The 23036-nt window shown below is 43.2% G+C and overlaps 1 protein-coding gene across 5 annotated transcripts in view; it reads right to left on the reverse strand.

The window, feature by feature from the left end:
- Positions 1-23036, reverse strand: part of ADGRD1 (adhesion G protein-coupled receptor D1) — a 327867-nt gene that overhangs the window by 263997 nt on the left and 40834 nt on the right. For all 5 annotated transcript variants that reach the window (XM_006120531.4, XM_075898421.1, XM_075898422.1 and 2 more), the window contains 6 exons: positions 16723-16787; positions 15509-15664; positions 10987-11049; positions 8340-8457; positions 5119-5229; positions 3877-3952 (listed from right to left, as the gene is read on the reverse strand). In XM_006120531.4, coding sequence (XP_006120593.2) covers positions 3877-3952; positions 5119-5229; positions 8340-8457; positions 10987-11049; positions 15509-15664; positions 16723-16787 — 589 coding nt within the window. The remainder of the gene's footprint in view (positions 1-3876; positions 3953-5118; positions 5230-8339; positions 8458-10986; positions 11050-15508; positions 15665-16722; positions 16788-23036) is intronic.

Below are 23036 nucleotides of genomic sequence, written 5' to 3' on the forward strand. Positions count from 1 at the left end.
GAACCAAGCACAATTTAAAAGAATTTCAGCCGGTCATAAGGGACAGGTATAGGAAGAGTTTGGGCGTTTTGGATCGTGTCACTCCTAGGTGACAGATCCGTTGGGGCATCTCTCAGTCTTCCCTAGACTGCCTGCTACGAAGGGATCCTGTATCCTAGCAGCTAAAATCTGAGATGTAATAAGCTCTTCCTATAAACTCTGGGGCATCTGTCAGCCTGTTGGCTGCCCTCTGCGATGGGACCCCTGTCCTAGCAGTAAAGTCACGGACGTTAAACCCTTTTCTCAGTAACATACACACACACACTGCCCTGACCGTCGGCTGACAGGGCTAACGAAAGACTGAATGGCAGAACCCTGTATTGAGAGTGTCCTTGAGCAAGTGCCTGTGTGCAGAGTGAATCGTTATATGAAAGTACTCATCTTGAAGATCAAAGGCTGCAAACCAGTCTCCCTCGTCCAGTGCCAGGATTATTGTCACCAGTGTGACCATCTTGAACTGTTGTTTTCAGTCTCCTTCCTCTTGTTCTTTTTTCTGTGAGGAAGTCATTTGAGTAAAAGCTTCTCCCCTGATATTGTTCAGGTACCCTCTCTCTGGCTCCTATACGTAGGAGGTGCTCCACCTTTTTGCGTAGCAATGTCTTGTGAGAAGGATGCCTGAAGAGGGATGGGAAGGATTTGGAAGTTGGTGGAATAGGATGGAGGATCTGCACTTGATGATTTTCAAACCCCAAAGGTCCATGGTTATTGCTGCCCACTGGCTGTAGAAGGGTCATAGACAGTGACTGAATATGGCACACTGATGAGGCACTCGTGAGTTGGAGAAGTCTTTCAAGCCCTCGACCAAGACCTCAAAGCTGCTGCTTAGAGGGATGGTGATTGAATAGGTAAGTGTTGTTAGGTCGCCAGTGGTGGTTTCGCATTTTGGCTCAAATGTTCTCATAGGGACTTTACTGTTGCTATCTGTTAAAAGTGAAGTCCCTGTATGTTTGATAGGGAGTATATCATCTCCTGCAGTATGAGGGCATGTACATGCCCAATGTACAGAAGGTGGTCCTCGAGTCCTTACTCGAGTGGAGGACTTCATCAGTCTTAGCTGCAAATAATTTGCCCTATTTGAATGGTAAGTCTTCAGATTTGGCTTCGAGTTCTTTGGGGTCTCCAGCCACATGTAACCATAACATACATCCGATAACGACAGATGTTGCGGTTGCTCTTGCAACTGTGTCCGCAGTGTAGAGTGCTATTTGTAATGCTGTTCTGGCTATGGCATGGCCTTTCTGGGTTATAGATCTTAAAATTGGTCCTTTATCATCAGGAAGATGCTGCATCAATTCTGCCAGTTTAGCATAACTGTCAAAATTGTAGTTTGCTAAAACCACTGCATAGTTAGCTATTTGCAGCTGCAAGTTGAAGAGGAGTACATTTTTCTGCCAAATAGATCTAAGCACTTTTGATCTTTGTCTTATTCAACAGATCTGTATTGTGGCATTTTGGCTCTCTGGGTTACAGCATCAACCACTAAGGAATTTGGTTGTGGCTGGATAAATAAAAAGTCCATACCCTTAGATGGGACAAAATATTTCTTGTCTGGTCTCTTGTTAGTTGGCAGTGCTGAGGCTGGCATTTGCTACACCTCGTTTATTGTTTCTTGATTGCCTCATTTAGGTAGAGCTATTCTCAACTTCGAGGAGGGGTGAAGGTTCTTGAACAATTTGTCTTGTTTTTCCAGTATCTCTGACAGTAGCCACCCTTTTAAACAGGTCTTATGCCTGAGGTCATAAGTTAATGACTGGTCCTCTGGAATGACAGCCTTATTGGAAACTGATAAAAATTTGTCAGTTGGAGATGCATCTGGCTGTTCAGTACCTGTGTCATCTATAATCTGTCCCTCCCCAGTGTCTATTTCTGTGATATGGGAGATGTGAGGGAGGTAGTGATCTGTGAGCCAGAGTTGAGTATATGGTATGTTGGTGCTATGAGGGTGCCCAGTATCGATAAGGAAACCAACAGTATGGATGATAGGGATGGTAAAACCAGTCCGGATACCACATTGGGTGACCTGCCTACTGCGGGTGTTGCCTGCCCTAAGGTGAATGAGGGATGAATATTGTCAGGAGAATACACTCTTACGGTCCCCTGTGTGGTAGCTGTAGTGTGAAAGTACTGGCGAGTATGGTGAAATCAGAGAACCATGCACAGAAAATGAGGATTGGGAATGATGGCAGAGGGGAGGAGTGTATGGAGGCCCCAATCCTAGTTCCGTGTACAGTACTGGTGCTTGATAATGTAGTGGTTCTTGAGATGCCAGAGAATAGGAACACGAGGAGGTATCAGTGCCGCTGATGATGGTGCCGAGTGAGGGCTATGCATACATGGCACTGATCTTGCTGATTTTGGCCTGGGTTTGGTAGGTGTCAAGAAACCAGTGGTGCAGGCGGTGTCACCGTGTTGCTTAGATGCTCAGTGCCGGAATGCCTTTGGTGCCAGGGCGGTCAGTACCACAATTTGCTTAGAACGGGATTGCAATTCTATCCCCATTGCTGTGCGTGGGTGTGCCAAGCCAGAGGTGTACGGTTTGTCTGTCTTAGTGACCCTTGATGGGAGGGAGTGGAGGGCTTATGTAGTGTAAGTTTTGCTTATGTTTCTGTTTGGCAACAAAGTCAGTTTTGCTGCTTGCCTGCGGCTCAAATGCCTTGTTGAACAGCAGCATATGCAGCCTGAGCTTTCTTTCTTTATGGGCTCTGGCTGTAAGGCTGTGGCAGTGAGCACACTACTGAGGCACATGAGTTTCCCCCAGGCATTGAATATATGACCCTGATATAGACATAGGATCCTGGCATGTTATACATTTTTTAAAAATCATTGGGTGCTGTCATTTCGTTAGTCTCATACCATTGTTAACTGTGCCACATGCTTTTCTTTTCTCTGTCTCCCTTTTACTTTTTGTGGCAATATGCTGAGGCTTTCCAGTTGTAAGTGTGTCACCCTTCATGGGCTATAGGTTAACTATTTAAAATCACTCTGGGGGGGGGGGAAATTGTTTTTACTAAGTACTACTGACTATAAATATGAGAAGGGAATGATTTCTAACTAATTGCTTGAATTCCTGTATACAGAAGAAAAAAAAGCTGCTGAGGAGGAGAGTGGTAGAGTTCCATCTGTGACTGAGGGTAGTCAAGAAGGAACTGAGGAGAGTTGGGCTGGTTGAGCAAATTCCAAGACCATGATCAGTGTGCACAGTTTTTGCACATACGAGGCCAAACTGAAGCAAAATGCAGGACAATGTAGCACTTTAAAGACTAACAAGATGGTTTATTAGATGATGAGCTTTCGTGGGCCAGACCCTCTGGCCCACGAAAGCTCATCATCTAATAAACCATCTTGTTAGTCTTTAAAGTGCTACATTGTCCTGCATTTTGCTTCAGCTACCCCAGACTAACACGGCTACATCTCTATCACGAGGCCAAACTGGACACTGCTGAAAAAGTCTCCAATCTGTGATGCCAGGACGAGTCTGACACCAACAGTGGAGCACCCACAATGACATCACTTGAAGAAGAATTGTGCCCATTTGTGCTTAGTACTCCAGTAGGCCAACATAACATGGTCAGTTCTTAGATGAGGCATATCTACTATTGGAAAGGGGGAGATTTTCCACCCTTTCTTTTCCACCATCTGGATAGGAAGCAGCACCAGTAATCTGGACCAAAGCTGAGTACAGAGCAAATGGGGTCCCAGTCCTTGTCCCAGGTCAGGATAGTACCAGCTGACTAAACCCCCTACAAGTAGCCAAAACCTCACCCTGAAAATAGAAAAGGCAACCTGGCACATCTCTGCCCTCCCTACTCCCAGTGTTTTTCTGTCTAGGATACTTACTTGGTGTCCATAGGGTTGATTTTACGGAATAAATGGTGCATGTTATGGTAAATAAGGCCCACAATGGTCACCCAAGCTGTGAATAAAGTCAACAAGAGAAATTATACTTCAGTGTGACAAACCTGAGCAAGATGCTTTCCTCACCTAGGTATAAAACTCCATGTTAATTTAGAATCCTGACTTCTGCAACCCTCACACCTTTGCTTTAATGGGAATTCCAAAGGCTCCCATAAAGAAATGAAAGAAGGCAATCTGCACTCTGCTGTGCAATGTTTAGAGCACATATCAGGAACATAATGAAAGGAAGCCTGACATCTACTCACCATGAAAATATAGAGTTAAACTGTTAAATTTAATCATCCATCCATTATAAAGTCACCTCAGAACAAAAGTCAGCTAAGAGTGCCCATGTAACATACCAGAGTCTTAGCATCTAGAGTGCTTATAATAAATCAGAAGGATTATCTGACTACTAACAACATTTACTGGCATCTTAAAAAGCTCAAACACAGATGAGTAGTTTTGTTTCCATTATTTGTTTGCAGTCTGAATATGCTGTATTTACAGATTCCCCAACCCTTAAATGGACAGAGGCCTGTTTTACAAGTGTCAGCCATGCATCTTTTATTTTTAAATCTGTTGGATTCCAAGGATTTAGAATGTCAAGCATTTAAGGTTGAATAATACGTTCTAAAGGCTGGCTCATTTGAACAGCCTATCAATGCAACAAATAACAAAGTGGTTAAAAAGATAAAACATTAGCTCCAGGGATTGAAGTTGCCCTCATGTAAAATAGTGCCAAGATTAAATGGTTGTAATATATATACCTAGCTGTATTCAAGGCCGGCTCAAGCCATTCTTGTGCCCCAGACAGTGGGCGCATGACGCATGCACGGCCCCAGCCCCTGGCATGCTGATTGCAGCTCTAAGGGGCGCTGCGCAGCCCTCGGTCCTGGGCACGCGGCACCTGATGGCAGATCTAAGGGACACCGTGCAGCTGGGCACACGGCACCCCTTAAAGCTGCCGTCAGGTGCCCTCCCTGCCCAGCTAGCCCTCCCCCCCTTAATCCAGCCCTGGCTGTATTACTCAACATTTAGAAACAAGAGGAAGCAGCATTAAAACAGTGCTGAAAATGCAGCACTAACCAAAATCCCTGCCCCCATGCAAGAGCATTTCCAGAATGAGTAAATGTCAAGATTGGTGGACAATATTCTATTCCTCCCAGCAAATCTTGCCCTTACCTTTCTTATGAAAAGCTTCACTGGGGATAGAAATATAACTCTGTCCTTGTGATGGGAAGCGGTAGTGAGACAAATTCAGACAGAGAGGAGGTATTTTGACTAAAGAATAATCTGTAAAATAATCCAAAACAGAAAGTATGATAACAATCAATAACTTTTATAACCTTGTTGACCATAGAATTACAGTTTGTACTTTTAATAGCTACTATAAATCTTGACTGTAAAACCCCATCTGTTTGGGAAAAAAAGAGTAATTCCTCCCTCCCATCAAAGAATAAAACTGTTTTCAAAAGGTTCTGACAATTTATGAGTAGAAATATTAGTATATGAGATGTTAGTGTACTATGGATCATTTGGCAATGTGCACAAACAGAGTTAACGAGGCACTGAGGTAAGCAAAAGTAATGGATACCATTCTCTTTTTTTACTCCTGACATTTCAAAGACATTATTTTAGAACCTTACTGCTCAGTTTTAGAATGTTATTGACCAGGACAATGTGATGGAAGGGACAATTTGCTTGTGATTCATGACTCCTTTTTTCTTGTTATCTCACAATGGAATAGGAAAGAATACCCGAACTAGTCAATTATTTGTATATAAAGCCGGGCAAATATGTTGGACAAACCGTTGATGCAATGAAAAAAAATGCTGCTTTCGTCAGCCCCAGACTATGAATTTGACATTAATAGCGTTCACAAAACAGGCAGGAAGTAAGGATCTGATGGTGGTGGTGGTGGCGAAGCTCCTGTCACCTCAACAACTATCTTCACTTGCTTATAACTTATCACCTGGTAGCTAGAGCACTCACTAGGATGGGGAAACCAGACTCAGAATCCTTGTTCTGAAAACAGACTTGAAGTAGACTTTGCTGATTCACTGAAAACTCTGTAAAAATTCAAATTCAATTAAAAATAAATCGAATATTTTCCTGATTTTTCAGATTTAACACCAACTAGAAAAATTAATTATTCATTCAGCAATCTTTGTAGCACCAAAAGAGTGAGATTAGGGCCCACAGTGCTAAATCCTGTACCTATACATGTTATAAGACAGCTGTAGTCCCATGAAAGATTTGCAGTCGGTATAAAGCAGATGAAAATGCTCAACTCTTCCATTCTCTTGTCCCCAATTTAAAATTCTGTAGCTTTCAAACACTTACAGTTTCGAAGGCTTGTGTAAAAAGCTAACTATTCATGCATGATTAAACTAAATCTAAAATACCATATGAGAGCATTCATATTCTTCCCTCAGCCTTGTGCTCCACATAAGGACTCTTCCCCACAAAAAAAAACAATAAAAGAAGATCAGATTGCTCAGAAATATGGATTGACTTTCTCTAAACTAACTGTAACATCATATTTCTGCAATGTATGCAATTTGTTAGAGTAAAAGAGAAGAAAATCTATTTCTACTTCCTTCCCCACTCTGACAAATTATCAATGATGGGTACTCCCTCTCCCCCTTTCTTTTTCTGTTATAAACTGTGAGAGTCCCCCTTTTCTCTAAACTCTGCTCATGTGAGAAAGTGGGTTTTGACTTCATTCTTTTTTTGTGTGTGTGTTAATCTCTAGGGTGCTATAGGACTACTCATTGTTTTAGGCAATGAACTATTTATTAAAATCAGACATACTCCAATTTAGAAGGTGACTGAAGATAAATCTATACTACAATCAAAAGCTGGCAACATGGCTATGGCTGGAGAAAGCAGGGGAGCTGATAAGACCGCCAGTCCCCTAAGCAATGTGGAGGGGAGGGGTTGGTTCTGCACTCCCAGAAAGGGTGGCCAGATGGAGCATGGCTAGGGCGGACAGCACCCAGCACTGCCCAGATTTTGGAGTTGAAAGTTTTATTCTTTTATATTTGTATTCTAGGTTTAATAATGTAGCAATGTAAGGTAACACATTACCACATTTAATATTGTATTAAACTAAACCCTTTAGTTAAGTATATATATTTTCTTGTTTTAAAGTTTAATGAGTTTAGTAAGTAAGGAAATGGAGCTTTGGTATTGCGTCTATAATGAGACTAGAAGAATATTGAAGTCTGAAGTCTTAATTGTTTGATTTACAATGTCTTTTGCTTTGCCCAATATGAGATACTGCTGTATTATGCTTTTCTTTGAAAGTCCTTGTAAAGATTGTTTGTGTGGTGTGTATGTGTTAAGATAAAGGTGCAAAGGTTATCCTCAGAGCCAGATGGCCAAGAAAGGAGAGGCAAGGCGTGGGTGAAGAAGAAGACAGACCGATCGGCATCGGAGGAACCATCAGTGCATGCCCATGGTCAAGGATTGACAGATTAGCAGATTGACGGCCCTAATGTGGAGCTGGCACACCTCAGAAACGATTGATTACAGGATAAGCCTTTCAGAGATGTTTTGGGAATGATTGACATAAAAAAGGTAACACACCGGACACAGACTGATAAAGCGAAATCCATAGACATCAACAGAGAAAAGGATTATAAAAACAAGGTGCTTTGCCATGGAACTTTGGGTTCGTCTTGCCACCAACTCTAGGAGAGCATCGGATTGTGACCAACAAAAAGCCCTGCTCCTTTTCTGTGGGGGGATCTAGCTGGCCACTAGATTAATCCAGACTCCTGACTGGTAACTATAAGATCGTCTGGCGGGACTGTGTGTGTATGGTGTCTGTGTGTGTGAGTGACTGAAAAGCATATGCTACTGTTGTATTCTTAATAAATGTGGCATACTGCCTTTTCCCCTATAAAAGATCTCGTATGCTTCGTTTAAGCAGAACATGGATGGCATACCCTGCCTCCCCCCTCAATACCTGGTCCTTAGAACCAGCTGAAGCATGCAGTGCTATGCTCCAGCAGTGATTCTAAAGGGCCCAGGACACCAGCCACCACCGGTGTCACACTAACAGCAGCAGTGTCCAGGAGCCCTGGGCCCTGTCCTGAGGCAACTGACCCATTCACCCCTCTACCCCTTCCCCTCACCCCCATCTGTGGGCCTGGTTGAGAGGCTACAAAACTGCAGTGTAGTCATTCAGTCTCGAGGAGGAGCCCAGGAGCTGAGACCCTGCAGGAGAGGTGGGACTCAAAGTCTAAGTTCCAGCCTGAACTCCTACACTACTGGTTTTTAAGCCTCGCAATCCAAGTCCCACAAGCTTGAGTCAGATGACCCAAGCTCTGAGATTCACTGCTATGGAGTTTTCTTTGTAGTGTAGATATATTGTGAGTGTTGCTGTTGCCTCTTGCCTGCTACAGTTGATGTACCCTCAATGGTTACAACGGCTGGCTTTCCTTCCAGATTGCTGGCCACATGCACCATCACACTGTCAATTGTTTCGATTAAACCTCCAATCACAGGAACAGTCTAAAAAAAATAAGGCATCTCAATAATAAAAATAAACCATTGCTCAAAGCAAAGCGCTGGCATAAAATCCAGTTTTTATTGATCATGTAACTGCCTAACTGTCAGAATGGTTAAACACTGGAATAAATTGCAGGGAGGTTGTGGGATCTCCATCACTGGAGATATTTAAGAACAGGTTAGACAGACACCAGTCAGGGATGATCTAGATCATGCTCGGTCCTGCCATGAGGGTAGGGGATAGGACTTGAGGATCTCTCAAGGTCCCTTCCAGTTCTAGTGTTCTATGATTCTATGAGTTTATGTAAGAATGTCCAGCCTGTGTTAAGGACACATCTCATTTCTCCTTCCCAGGCCCATACAAAGTAAAAACACTGCACAATTCAGAGCCTGCAAAGTACCAATTGGGAATTTATATGGCTCCACAGTCCAAGCCAGCCTAAGTCAGCTGACCCATGATTCAGATTCACTGGTGTTGGGTTTTTATTGTAGAGAAGATATATGTGAACATTGCTGTTGCATCCTACCTGATATAGTTGAAATTTGCTGGACCAGGGGAGGTCTCCTGCTACCAGCCCACCTCCCCTTCCTGCTGCTAGGCCCAGCTGCCCCTCCACCCCCTCATGCAGAGCTGCCTCAACAGTTACAACAGCTGGCCACAAACTCTGGGCTAAAATATACTTAAACTCCCAATCTGATAATGGTGGTATCCACTTGTTGACTTGGCCACCAGTTTCTGTCAGTCTTGCAGTATGGAAACAAACATAAATTATTCCCAAAATAACTTCTTTAATGCAAGGCCTAATGGCTGGTGAACATCATCCATTCAACTGATGTCATTGGGAGTCAAAGTTCAGGAAACTGTCAGTACTTTGCAGGCTCTAAATAATGAATCATACAGTGTTTACATTTTTCATCAAAGCTATTTACGATTCAACTTCAGCTTGATTTGTCACAGCCCATGTCTACTCCCTTTTTAAGGACCAGTCCCTCATTCCTTGATCTCTTACAGCTTAATGCTGACAAATACTGTGAAATTCCTAAGTTCTTCCCATTAGCACCCTTCTGCAGTGTAAAGAACAAGATCCAAAGGTCAGATCCTACACACTCTTGATCAGTTGAGTAGTCTTTACTTATGTGAGGACACACATGAATAAGGGCTGAAGAAGTGGACCCATAACATATCAGTAAAGTCATATGGCTTGTATCTAGTTGATATCAATGGAGCTATGCTGATTTATATTAGCTGATGCTCTGTACATATTACTAAACTTTTACATACTACAGGTTGGATCTCTCTGGTCCAGCACCCTTGGAACCTGACCAATCTCAAATAAGGAAATTTGCTGGACCAGGGGAGGTCTCCTGCTACCAGCCCACCTCCCCTTCCTGCTGCTAGGCCCAGCTGCCCCTCCACCCCCTCATGCAGAGCTGCCATGCCATTGTGGCTCTGGAAACCCAGACTGATGCATCCCCAACCTCACTATCAGGGCTGCTGTGTCCCTGGCTCGGGCTCTGCACTGAGGCTGCCGAATCTGCTACATCTCTGATCTGCTACATCTCTGTCCATGGCCCCAGCTGCATTACCAGGGTTCTGGCCCCAGTCCCAGCCATACCAGGCTCCGACCCACCAGCCCTCTTGCCACTGGGGCTCCTAGCCAGGACTCCCTGGTTCAGGAATATCCACAGTCTTACTAAAACCACAGATGATGCTGGACCAGAAAGTCTTGGTTTTGGGAGGTCCAACCTGTCCAAGAATGTCCATTTCAATGTACAGTGATGTCATAGTACTGATTTATGATATCATTGCAACAAGATACACAGAAGGAGACACTAAGCTAACAAAATGAGGGAAAACATATGAGTCACATTTTATTCTCCCTATTATTGGTGTAAATCCAGAGTAACACCACTGAATTGATTTACTCCAGTGTAACAAAAAGGCAAATTGAGAGCAAACATCGTGTGGGAATGAAGATGGAATAACTTTCACCTCCTACATTAGATATAATCTTACCCAGGGTATTGGTCAAAAAGATTTATTGCCTACTCTGTATCCATTCTGTAAATATGGAGATGGTTTCATGGACACAAGAAATATTTTAAATCTAATAAAAAAGCAAATGCTTTACAAAAATATCCTATAAATATCCAGATGCATGGGATAAGTTAATTCTTTTACATAACTGCTTTGAAGAAGAAACTACTAAGCAGGCTAAATTCCATGCAGAAATTCTCTTTGTTAAATACTGTTTTGCTGACATTGCCCATTCCTTTGCAAAACTCATTTTTTATACTTTTTTACCAATTCTTACGGAATATCTCAGAGCAGTAGCACAGAAGTTAAAATAAGATAATTCTCAACAAACTATTACAAAATGAACATTTACTACCTTTACTTTGGATGTGCAGAGGAGAACACAAATAAGTTATACCGCCAGATATCCAAAGCTGAGGGATAATAGATGCTATCAATGTTATTACTATCCAGTGTACACCTGAATTAATGTGCAAAGAAGTTATTTGTCTTACCTCTGGGTATTTGTCAGACAAGATGGGCAACAAAACAAAATCTTCAATAGCTTTCAAGAAAGCCTAAGGAGAAACAGAACCACATTATCTAATTACTAAACTATCCCTACATCCCCAGGAAAACATTCAAGGTAGATTCCCATTAAGAGTTCCAAGATTCATTTCTAAATGATCAACACATTTTCATGGAACTCACAAAGTTATCAATGCCTGGATTTTTATCAATATCTTTTGTACAGTAACATTAATAAAGTAATAATGTATATGTTGATAGCATTACCGTGAATCTCCTATATTACATCTATTACACCTCAGCTAAAGCTAGTGAAAACACTGGAATTGAGTGGAGTTTAAAATTATTCTGCCACTGAACCCCACTAAATCCATGTGGAAAAGGGCATATTTGCCCAATAGTTCAAAGCAGGCTGTTAGGAAACACACATAATAACTCTGGCTCTTACCATTGTTTAACCTGACTATCTGTTACACTAGCAGCTTGAGGTTTCCTATGAGGCCAGTCTCATAGGGTATATCCACACAGCAGCATTATTTTGGAATAAAGCCTATTATTTTGAAATAATTTCAAAATAGTTGGTAGCTTATTCCGGATTCTGAAAACCTCATTCTACGAGGAATAACGCCTATTCTGAAATAACTATTTTGGAATAGTGCATGTGTAGACAGGGTGGCTGGAGTTATTTCAAAATAAGTGGCCTACAAGCTATTCTGTCCACACTCATCACAACTCTATAGCTTCCCTTCCCTTGCAGCCCTTAAAGGTGCAGGCACAAGGTAAAGGGCTTTTGGCAGGAAGCAGACCCTGCTACTTCTCTGCCAAGCTGCAGCAGCCTGCATGGCTGTCACTGCTTCCATGAGCCACCCTCATGCTCCATCTGAGCCCTCCACAGAGCCAGTCAAGCAGGCAGTAGGCTCCCAGGACCCTGCCAAGGCATGGAAGAGGTGTGTGCCTTCCTGGTTTGGTGTGGAGATGCTGGTCCTCATTGAGGTCTGGGAAGAGGAGGCAAACATCCAGGATCTCCATACCAAATGCAGGAACGTGGACATCTATGACCACATGGCCAAGAGCCTTAGGCTCCAGAGTGAGCACTGTGATGGTGCTGACCTCATCTGGCTACATCCACACTCAGAAGCAGGTGCAGATGAAGGTTAAAGAGCTGAGGCAGGCCTACACCATGGCCAGGGAGCACAAGTCCCACTCCAGGTATTTCCAGCTCCTAGAGCAGCCCGGCATCAAGAGGCCCACTTCCCCTGGGGCTGTAAGATCACTTTTCCAAGCCACAGGATGCAGCTGAGCTGCTCCACCATGGCTCTGCTAGGCCACTGAAAGGAGGGAAGAAATGAGAGGATTTCTAGAACATCAGGTTCTTGGCCCAGCCATAATGGGCCTTCTCCTGCACTCCGGACTTACACTGTGCAGTTCTAAAATATATTAGAACTGCTTATGGACAGAGGCAGGTCAAAACTAATGCATTACAAGTGTGGTTGTAATCGGAAAGTTTATTGCAGAGCACTTAACTCACAAAATTTTATGCTGCAAGTTACTGTACAGGCAGTCCCCGACTTACGCGGATCCGACTTACGTCGGATCCGCACTTACGAACGGAGCTTTCAGCAGCGGCTGAATCAGGACGTCTGGGGCAGAGCAGATGGGGTGCTGCTGGGTTGGTCCAGTAGCACCCCAGCTGCTCTGGCAAAGCCTCAGAGACGCGGGACCCCCCCGCGGCTGCGGCTTCAGTCCGGGTGCCTGTGGTCTGCTGGGGACCGTCCCCAGCAGACCACAGGCACCCAGACTGGAGCGGCAGCAGCGGCGGTTCCCCGCGCCTCTGAGGCTTTGCCAGAGCAAAGCCTCAGAGGCGCGGGATCCCCCGCAGCTGCGGCTTCAGTCCGGGTGCCTGTGGTCTGCTGGGGACCGTCCCCAGCAGACCACAGGCACCCAGACTGAAGCCGCAGCCGTGGCGGGATCCCTCGCCTCTGAGGCTTTGCCAGAGCAAAGCCTCAGAGGCGCGGCACCCCGCTGCCGCTGCGGCTCTGCTCCCCGTGTCCCTGGTCTGCTGGGGGGGGCGCAGCTAGTGTGCTCCCCCCCCCAGCAGACCAGGCTTTTGTTTTGGACTCTGGGGCAGAGCAGCTGGGGCGCTGCCGATTGGTCCTGCAGCGCCTGTGGGCACTACTGGACCAACCCGGCAGCACCCCAGCTGCTCTGCCCCAGGTCCTGATTCAGCCGCTGCTGGTCAGTTTCAGCAGCAGCTGAATCAGGACGTCTGGGGCAGAGCAGATGGGGTGCTGCTGGGTTGGTCCAGTAGCACCCCAGCTGCTCTGCCCCAGGCGTCCCCAAGTCAGCTTCTGCTGAAACTGACCAGCGCTGACTACAGGAAGCCCCAGGCAGAGTTGCTCTGCCCCGGGCTTCCTGGAATCAGCTGCTGATCAGTTTCAGCAGCATCTGACTTGGGGACGCCTGGGGTTCTTAAGTTGATTCTGTATGTAAGTCAGAACTGGCGGTCAGTTTCAGCAGTGTCTGAATCTGGACGCCAGTTCCGACTTACATACAGATTCAACTTAAGAACAAACCTACAGTCCCTATCTTGTACGTAACCCGGGGACTGCTTGTATATGACAACTCGCAGTGAGACAACTGGTCCCCCAATTATATCCTTGACAGGAAATGACATGCATGCTCAATGGGTCTCTATGTGGGAATTAGCTACAGACAATACAAAAAACCTCACCAAATGAATCAGGTGAATGGCTAAGTCCATAGATATGGTTAGGACTCTACTGTATAATTCCCAGAGCATCTTTATTAAAATGTATCACATTCCTTGTTTCTGTCTGCACATCACTTGCATACCATGTGAAATAGCACAGGATAGCACTATTGGACAGTAACATGGCAACTGAAACTATATGAGGAACTCATATGATGTCTCAGAAGATAAATGGCCATTTTCCAATTAGCTCCGTACTCAAGTTTTAATTAAAACAAAACACAGCAAATAATGAGGCCTTTCAGAATGACTTTTACTCAGTATTCATTGGTGAGACCACATACCAAGTTTTAATACTTTTCCTAATCCATAACATAATGCTTTTAGTCTCTACCCAGTTTTTTTCAGAAACATTTTATTTATTATGCTTTTCATCTGACTAAATAATCATTGTCCCTCTGCTATTACCCCAGGAGACAGAGAAACAATCACAGGTAAAACCAACAATGATTTCTGTAATAACAGCTTTCTAGCTTGTTGAAATCAGGGAATTAGCTTTCCAAATGAGGCTGGAGTTATGTTAGCAGGAAGTGACCTCTTATCCTCATTAGTTCACACAACGTGATGTTTCAAACAATCCACAAAGAGCAAAAAATAAAAATAAATCTGATGGGTCTTATCCTGCATGCCATCAGTTTCAGTGGGGATTGTGCTTGAGTGACGACGACAGAATCAAGCTTTGATTTTGATAAATTAGAGTAAACAAGAAAGACAATGAGATTTTTCCAGGATTATAGTCATTCCAGAATTATAGTCATTCCAGAATTATAGTCATTCCAGAATTCCTGGATAGCCTTACATTTTAAATATAGTGGGAAAGGTTTTTTACAAGAAGTAATTGTCTCCTTCTCAGTCATCCATCTGACTAAAACAAAAAACAGGACTATGTAGCACTTTAAAGACTAACAAGATGGTTTATTAGGTGATGAGCTTTCGTGGGCCAGACCCACTTCCTCAGATCAAATAGTGGAAGAAAATTGTCTCAACCATATATACCAAAGGATACAATTTAAAAAATTGAACACATATGAAAAGGACAAATCAAATTTCAGAACAGAAGAGGTATGGGGGGGGGGAGGTAAATGTCTGTGAGCTAATGATATTAGAGGTGATAATTGGGGAAGCTATCTTTGTAATGGGTAAGGTAATTAGATTCTTTATTCAAACTTAGGCGTAAAGTGTCGAAGTTAAGCATGAATGACAGTACAGAGGATTCTTTTTCAAGTGCAGTCTTAAAAGGCCTTTGAAGCAGGATGCAGGTAATCAAGTCGTTGAGACAATGTCCTTTCTGGTTGAAATGGCAAGAAACTGCTTTTTCTTTGTGACCCTGTCTAATATCTGTTTTAATATCTGGTCTGAGGAAGTGAGTCTGGCCCACGAAGGCTCATCACCTAATAAACCATCTTGTTAGTCTTTAAAGTGCTACATAGTTCTGTCTTTTGTTTTAGCTAGACCAGACTAACACGGCTGCATCTCTATCACTAGAAATTATTACTTTCCCAAAACCATGAGGATTGGCTGCTAACATTTTTACATGTATTATAAGCTGATAAGCCCTGTAATTAAACCAGTCTTCTCCACTGATAACTGACATTTTAGCTCTGAATAAAATAGTTTTTTAAAAAAAACAGGTAGATTTTATGATCCACAAAATCTTTTCAAAGCTACAATTTACATTCCAGCATGTGAAGAAGTCACAAGATTATTTAGCATCATGTTAAAAATGTAAAGAAACTGACCTCTATCAGGTTGAAGGCAGTATTCTCCAACAAGGATTTGTTGAGTAAACTGAATGATATATTTTTTAGATAGGGGAGCAGATCCCATGGGTAGTGAAAGTTTCTTCTTTCTTTGATCAGTTTAGTTATGATAGTATGATAGGCATCTGTGGAGAGCTAAAAGACAGCAATGTTGTCTCATCTCTGCATGTCCTGGCCACCAATCATTATTTCCATACTTAACTTCACAAAAGTCAAACCAATAATTTGAGGCTTAATTTTCTCCAAATCTCTACATGCTATGCATGTAACGCATCTCCAGGACTGATTTTACATGCCTCTGATTTTACAGTAAAGCCAAAGAAGGGGAGAAATAGTTTATTGCTTAATCCACTTTCTTCCTGCACAGGATGTAACTCGAAGTCTGTCCAAGAATCCTTTTCAGTAGCCTCAGGCAGAGTAAACTGTGAGGCTCTGATTGTGTGCAATAAAGCGTATGGCAATAAATAGACCATTTGTATAGCAAAGACATACACTTATATTACATCATAAAATCCACACATACTGTAACTAAGCTAAGAAGGATAGGAAACCAATAAATTTTATTAAAATTAATTTGTTCTCTATTCATTAGAATTTCAGGTCCCATGTACCCTGGTTTCCTGAAAGACTATATGAACAAAAAGAAAACAAATAGGATTTTAATACCACAGATATCAACACAGTACAACCAGATTGAGAAGAGAAGTTAATTTTGTTTACACTATAAAAACATATTGGTATTTATTTTATAACATTTAATGCAAATATCCCTTAAATAGGAGATCTGGTTGATTTTTTTTAAACCGCATTTTTTTTTTGAAAAAGGAAAAACATTTAGGAAAATGTTCATGGTTTTTCCCATTTTTAACTATCTCCAAAATTTCAATATTCACTAAGTATTAATTAAGACATGGGAGAAGAGGGATTTTTCCCCTTTTGGCTCCCTAAGCCAGCTCTAATCTTCTATTAAAGAAACCACGTTAAATATATCCCTTCCCGTTCCCTGAGAACTCTGATGAGTTATAAAAGGATTAAAATAAGCCTTTATAATGAAAGCAGAATGCAACCTAAATCAAGGAAAGATTGCTATCTTTCTGTAATACACATGCATTTTGATATCAAGAAAGAAAAACAGGACTGAAAAGGGAAGCTATTGCTGACATTGACAAAAAGAGTTTGGAGGACTCTCCTACCATGGGATTTGTAGTGGTTGTCAAAATAGGCCACAGAGGTGTTGAAGAAAGCAAAAGTTGCTTGCCTAGGAAAAAGAAATTATAATTTAAAAAATAGTTTACTGCAATGAACATATTTTAAAAACAAAAATGCAAACACAAACACAGCCCAGTATATCTGAGAGAAATGCTCACAATGCAATTCTGAGAAATTAAAGACAAAACCATGTTATTTATTTTACATTTTCCTGAGTTTCTATATTGAAAGTAGAGTAGTACTATTAATCGGTTTCATTTTCTGTTTCTAGTCACTTTCACTTTCCAATTCTTAGATATTGGCCAATATGGTTTCAGCTTGATTCTTAACACTGCACGGGAGTGTTTTTAAAATGAAAAATGAAAAACTGATTTCAAAGGAATTATAAATACATGGAAACATCTATGCAAAGAGAAGACAGCTGACCTTGTGGATCACAAGTTAGAGGGTCCAAATTCAATTCCCATCTCTGCCACAGTGAATCAGTGAGTCTTAGATAAACTGCACCTCAATAGTCCACATAATACTACTAACTTTCTCCCTCACTTTATCTTTTTTATTTACATTAGAAGCTTTTCACAATAGGGATTGTCTCTTATTAGGTGTACACACAGTATGTGGCACAATGAGGTTCCAGTCTAAGTTGGGGCCTCTAGGTAATAAGACAGCATAATATACATAAATAATTTAGATTTTGAGTCTACATTTCTTGATGGCATGATAATGGAAAGATGCCATCCAGAGCACTGAAACATTAGAACAAAATCAATTAATGGTTCTTCAGGAACAAAATCTGGGTATGTCTACACTACAAAGTTAGTTCAAACTAACGGACGTTAGTTCAAACTAACTTTCATAGGCACTACACTAGCGCTCCGTTAGTTCGAATTTAATTCGAACTAACGGAGCGCTTAGTTCGAACTAGGTAATCCTCATTCCACGAGGATTAAGCCTAGTTCGAACTTACTAGTTCGAATTAAGGGCTGTGTAGACCCTTAATTCGAACTAGTGGGAGGCTAGCCCTCCCTAGGTTTCCCTGGTGGCCACTCTGGCCAGCACCAGGGAAACTCGTCTGCCCCCCTCCCGGCCCTGGACCCCTTAAAAGGGCACGGGCTGGCTACGGTGCCCGTGCCAGGTGCAAGCCTGCCAGCACCCAGCCAGCAGACCCTGCACCTGGCACGGATCGAGCCACCCACCCGATGCCCTCCAGCCCTCCCCCTCTTCCCGGGAACAGGCTGGCAGGTGGACCTCGTCCACGATCTCCGCACTAGGCACAGGAAAGTGACCGGCTAGGGCAGGAGAGCTGCCAGCCTGGCCACCCTGGAGCAGGTGTGCAAGAGAATCAAGGGGGTCCACTGAGACCCCCGTCCCTGAGCCCTGAGCTTACAATGGCCGTACTGGGTCAGAACAAAGGTCCATCTAGCCCAGTAGCCTGTCTGCCGACAGCGGCCAACCCTAGGAACCCTGGAGGGGATGGACCGAAGACAGTGACCAAGCCATTTGTCTCGTGCCATCCCTCTCCAGCCTTTCACAAACTTTGGGCAGGGACACCACTCCTACCCCCTGGCTAATACCACTCCATGGACCCAACCTCCATGACTTGATCTCACTTCTCTTTAAACTCTGTTCTAGTTCTAGCCTTCACAGCCTCCTGCAGCAAGGAGTTCCACAGGCTGACTCTTTGCTTTGTGAAGAACAACTTTCTGTTACTAGTTTGAAGCCTGCTACGCATTCCTTTCCTTTGGTGTCCTCTAGTCCTTCTTTATGGGAACTAATGAAGAACTTTTCTGTATGCACCCTCTCCACCCAACTCCTGCTTTTAGAGACCTCTATCCTGTCCCCCCTCCGTCTCCTCTTTTCTAAGCTGAAAAGTCCCAGTCTCTTTAGCCTCTCTTCATATGGGACCTGTTCCCAACCCCTGATCATTTTAGTTGCCCTTCCCTCTCCTAGCCTCTCTTTTCCCCTCTCCCACCTCCTTTTCCCAGTCTCCCCCAGTTTTGTTCAATAAAGAGAGATTCCATTTTGGAAGACACATTATCTTTGTTTTGTACATCAAGAAAAGGGGCTAGGGAAGGGTAAGTGGAAGGAGGTGAGGGAGGAATGGGGCACGAGCCCCTGATGGGGAGGACTGGGCTGGCTCTGCAGGCTTCTGGGGGTGGAAGCTCTCCTGCAGCCCCCCAGTTGTCCCCTCTCCCCAAATGGCAGCCTGCGGCAAGTGCAGCCGGGCTGATGGCCAAGTGGTGTGATGTTCCCAGTATGGGTAGTCCGGGCAATCCAAGCTAGGGCTGCTTTGCAAGTGGGGCACCCCTGAGAACTGTTTGTCCGGGGTGGGGGTCGGAACCCTTTAAGCACAGCTCTCAGCTAGCCTGAGACAGCATCTCCATGCTCTAAGTCCTTATCTGATGCCCTGCCGGCACTGCGTCCGGCCATCCTTAACCCCGGTTCAGGGTCCACTTAATGTGGACATGCTAGTTCGAATTAGCAAAATGGTAATTCGAACTAGTTTTTTAGTCTGGATCCGTTAGTTCGAATTAGCTTAGTTCGAATTAACTAATTCGAACTAAGTTAGTTCGAATTAGCGCTGTAGTGTAGACATACCCTCTTTGAGAAACAGGCAAAGTGTGAAGTCCCTAGCCCAACAGAAATCAACAAAAGTTCCTATGGAAGTCAACGGAACCAGGATATCACCCAAAGTTAGAACAAAAGAACATACAAAAGAACTACTGATGAGCAAGCACAAGTCTTGTACAAAAACAAGTGGACATAAAGCCTCAAAGCAAATGATATTCCTGTATGCACTTAACTATGGCATCTGCAAGAAGTCTGAACATTATTCCAGACAATATCTCAATTAACTATTTGAGGTGACTTCAAGCAATAGAGAAAGCTGCTTTTAATCAGCATGGCTTTACCAATAAATGTCACTCAATCTTACTACACCCAGTGAAGGTTACCATATGAGTATGTCATAAATGATTTACTTAGACAAAATAAGATATAAACTTAAACCAAAAAAGTATAAACTAGATCTTTGGATGCTCTCTAGCAGTTCCATGTTAATGTACTGATTCTTCTCTGTGTGTCAGAATTTATGGATTATTTGTTACTAGAAAAGTAAAGCTCTCTCTCTTAAGAATGTATATAAAGTGCATTATTTTGGAACATAAATGCATAATTGCATTATCAGATATTAGTGGTATTTGTTATCTAAAACAGCATAGCTATTTATTCTATTTTTTTAAAAGGGGGACTCCTAATTAAGCATTTGATAATGTTAACTCACAATTGTTGTAGTAAAACTCCATTGAGGTCACCGTATTTACAACAAGGATAACTTTGGCTCATTATATAGGTTGCCACTATCAACAACCATTAGCATTTCTGCAGGTCATGTCACAATTTCATCAACCAACTTACATGGATATCAATACTTATTTTTGTGGATTTTAAAAAATAGCTGGATTCATAGCCTATAAGAATGCCTGATCAGTTCACTGGATTCTATCCATGCTAGAGAAAAGATCCATGAGAAAGAAGCACACTCAGTAGTGTCCACCCCAAGCATTCAAAAGTAATGAGCAAGGCCTCTAAAAATAACAGGACTGGTTTAAAAAACAGAAGAGTGTTTTAAAAAATAATCAATTTGAAGCAGGACTATTAATGGGAGGGAGGCTGAAAAGGGAGGAAATTGCTCTGGGTACTGGTGCTTCAGAAGAGCCTGGGGCTCCCATCCACCAGTGCCACTACTGCAGGAGCAATGCCAGCTAGAGTCCTGGACCCTTTAAATTACTTCTGGAGTGCAGCAGTGCGCACTGCAGGCAGCTTTGAGTGCTAGAGAGGAGGGCCCAGTGCAGCAACTTCCGGGTAGTGCTGAGGACTGGTTGATCTCAGGAGACCTCAGTGGAGTTTTACTACAACAATTGTGGGTTAACATTATCAAAAGCTTAATTAGGAGTCCCCCTTTTAAAAAAATAGAATGAATAGCTATGGTGTTTTAGATGATAAAATCTATCTGAAGCCACACCACCTTCTAGGAGTGCATGCCTGGCCCTCCCCACTCTGTGCTGAGGTCTGGCAAGTTTGTTGCCCTCTCCTCTCCTCCTGCGCCCCCCCCCATCCCCCGGTGATGGACCAGGCCGGGTCTGGGCATCACTTAGGGTGTCAGCTCAGGGCGAATTGCTCAAAACCAAGGATACTTACAGTCCTCGACTGGAGACCTTTCCCAAATAAGCCACAAACCAGTCACACAGAGTGCTTCACCTGCCAATCTGACCAGCAGAAAGCCTCCAGAGCAAAACCCCTCAGACATCCCAGCTCGCCCTATGCCACAATCAGCCCCAGACCTTTCACACAAGTGAGAGGTTATAAAACCCGATCTCACCAACCCGGAACAGATCCTCCCTATCCCAAAGAACAAGCCACAGTCCCAGGTCAATTTACACTTTAGATCTTACCCACAAGAGCATGCTGAGCCAATCCTTTAGAATCTAAAGATTAAGTAATAAAAGAAAGAAAAAGTTGCGTGTAAGATTAAGAAGAATACATTACATAGAAAAGTCACCAAGTGCTTGATGCAGGCTCTTAGCAGAGATGTTACAAACTGCTGGCTTAAAAGTCTCTGTTGTATATCCTATGTCAGGATGGATCAGCAATCCTTTCCAGCTCTCTATCCCTAGCAAGGATCTGGAATCAGTAGCAGGATTGAAGACAAGATGGAGACAGCCTCATGGCACTTTTATATTCCTGGTGTCTCCCAAACTGTAGCTGGTTACATGATCAAGTGACCTATGTGTGTTTCACATGCAACTAGACATGAGCACTGACTGGTCTGCAGGTTCCCAGAAGCAGTCCTCAGGTGTGTATTGGCCACTGAGAGCCATTGTTCATGAAGCAGTGCTAGTTAGCACAGCCATTCACTGTACAATCCTTCCTCACATTAGGCAGTCATTTGTTGACTTTTCTATGTAATGTATTCTCCTTAACAATCTTAACTTAACTTTCTGCTCTCTCCCAGAAAGAGAACATTAAGAATACAAGAACTGGGCCCATACGCATAACTCCACATACAAACATCCTACATGAGTAGCATACATAGAATCAGCAGAGCATAAGCTTTCATTTGACACTTCACATTGCCCACAGATATTGGGGCAAATGCCACCCATAGGTGCAACAGTGATCTGTCTGTCCATTTTAAAATCCAATAACATGACAGCCCCTGTTTTGAGGTCTTTTTTTGCTTTCCAGTTTTTGAGCCTTTCAGGTGCACTTTGGCCAAACTTTTTTCTGCCACTACGTGGACTAGGCATTTGCTTTTGTTTTCTAAATGAAAGGCAAGGTTCTCACATGCCACCAGGAACTGGATAGTTAAGGGGGGAAACTGTGAAACTTGAAATAAAAGAATCGCAAGTGTTTGGACACAGCACAAACTAAACTGCAAAGTAGAATCCCTGTCTTAGAGCACTAGTGGGGGGAGAAGGAGAGTCACACAGTTAAAACCCTGCGTAACACTTCAAAAATATGTTTCGGGGGGATGAGTATCTATCTCCCTTAGGATCCTTTGAAAATCTCAGTCATAAGCAGAAATGTCTTGTGACTAGCTATTGTAAGTCCACAACAATGGAATACTAGGGTATGTCTATACTTGCCCCCTACTTAGAAGTAGGGAGGCAAATGAAGCATATCGAAGTTGCAAATCAAGCCCAGGATTTAAATATCCTGCGCTTGATTTGCATGTTCCCAGCCGGTCATCATTCTAGAAATTCACTAGCCCAGAGTAACTGCCCGCGTCTACACATGGCAGTGAAACAGGAGTCCGATTTAAAGCCCTAACTCTAATTAGCTGGTATTTCTCCTGCAATGAGGGTTACCAGCTAATTTGAATTAGGGGCTTTAAATCGGACTCCTGTTTCACTGCCGCGTGTAGACACGGGCAGTTACTCCAGGCTAGTGAATTTCTAAAAAGGCGACTGTCCGGGAACATGCAAATCAAGCGCGGGATATTTAAATCCCGGGCTTGATTTGCAACTTTGGTATGCTTCATTTGCCTCCCTACTTCGAAATAGGGGGCAAGTGTAGACATACCCCTACATGCCTGGTTGAATTTCTCATATGGTTTTCAAATTTAAACCAAAGAATGCTTTTCATACTCTTTCCATACTGCATTCATGGAATCATTCCCTGCAAATCTTCTCTAAGGGTATGTCTACACTTGCAGCCTAATTCGAACTAGAGCTGAAAATGTAGGCATTCGGAATTGTAAATCAAGCCTGGGATTTAAATATCCCATGCTTGATTT

The sequence above is a fragment of the Pelodiscus sinensis genome, chromosome 15 (assembly GCF_049634645.1).
Source record: "Pelodiscus sinensis isolate JC-2024 chromosome 15, ASM4963464v1, whole genome shotgun sequence".
Taxonomy (NCBI): Eukaryota; Metazoa; Chordata; order Testudines; family Trionychidae; genus Pelodiscus; species Pelodiscus sinensis.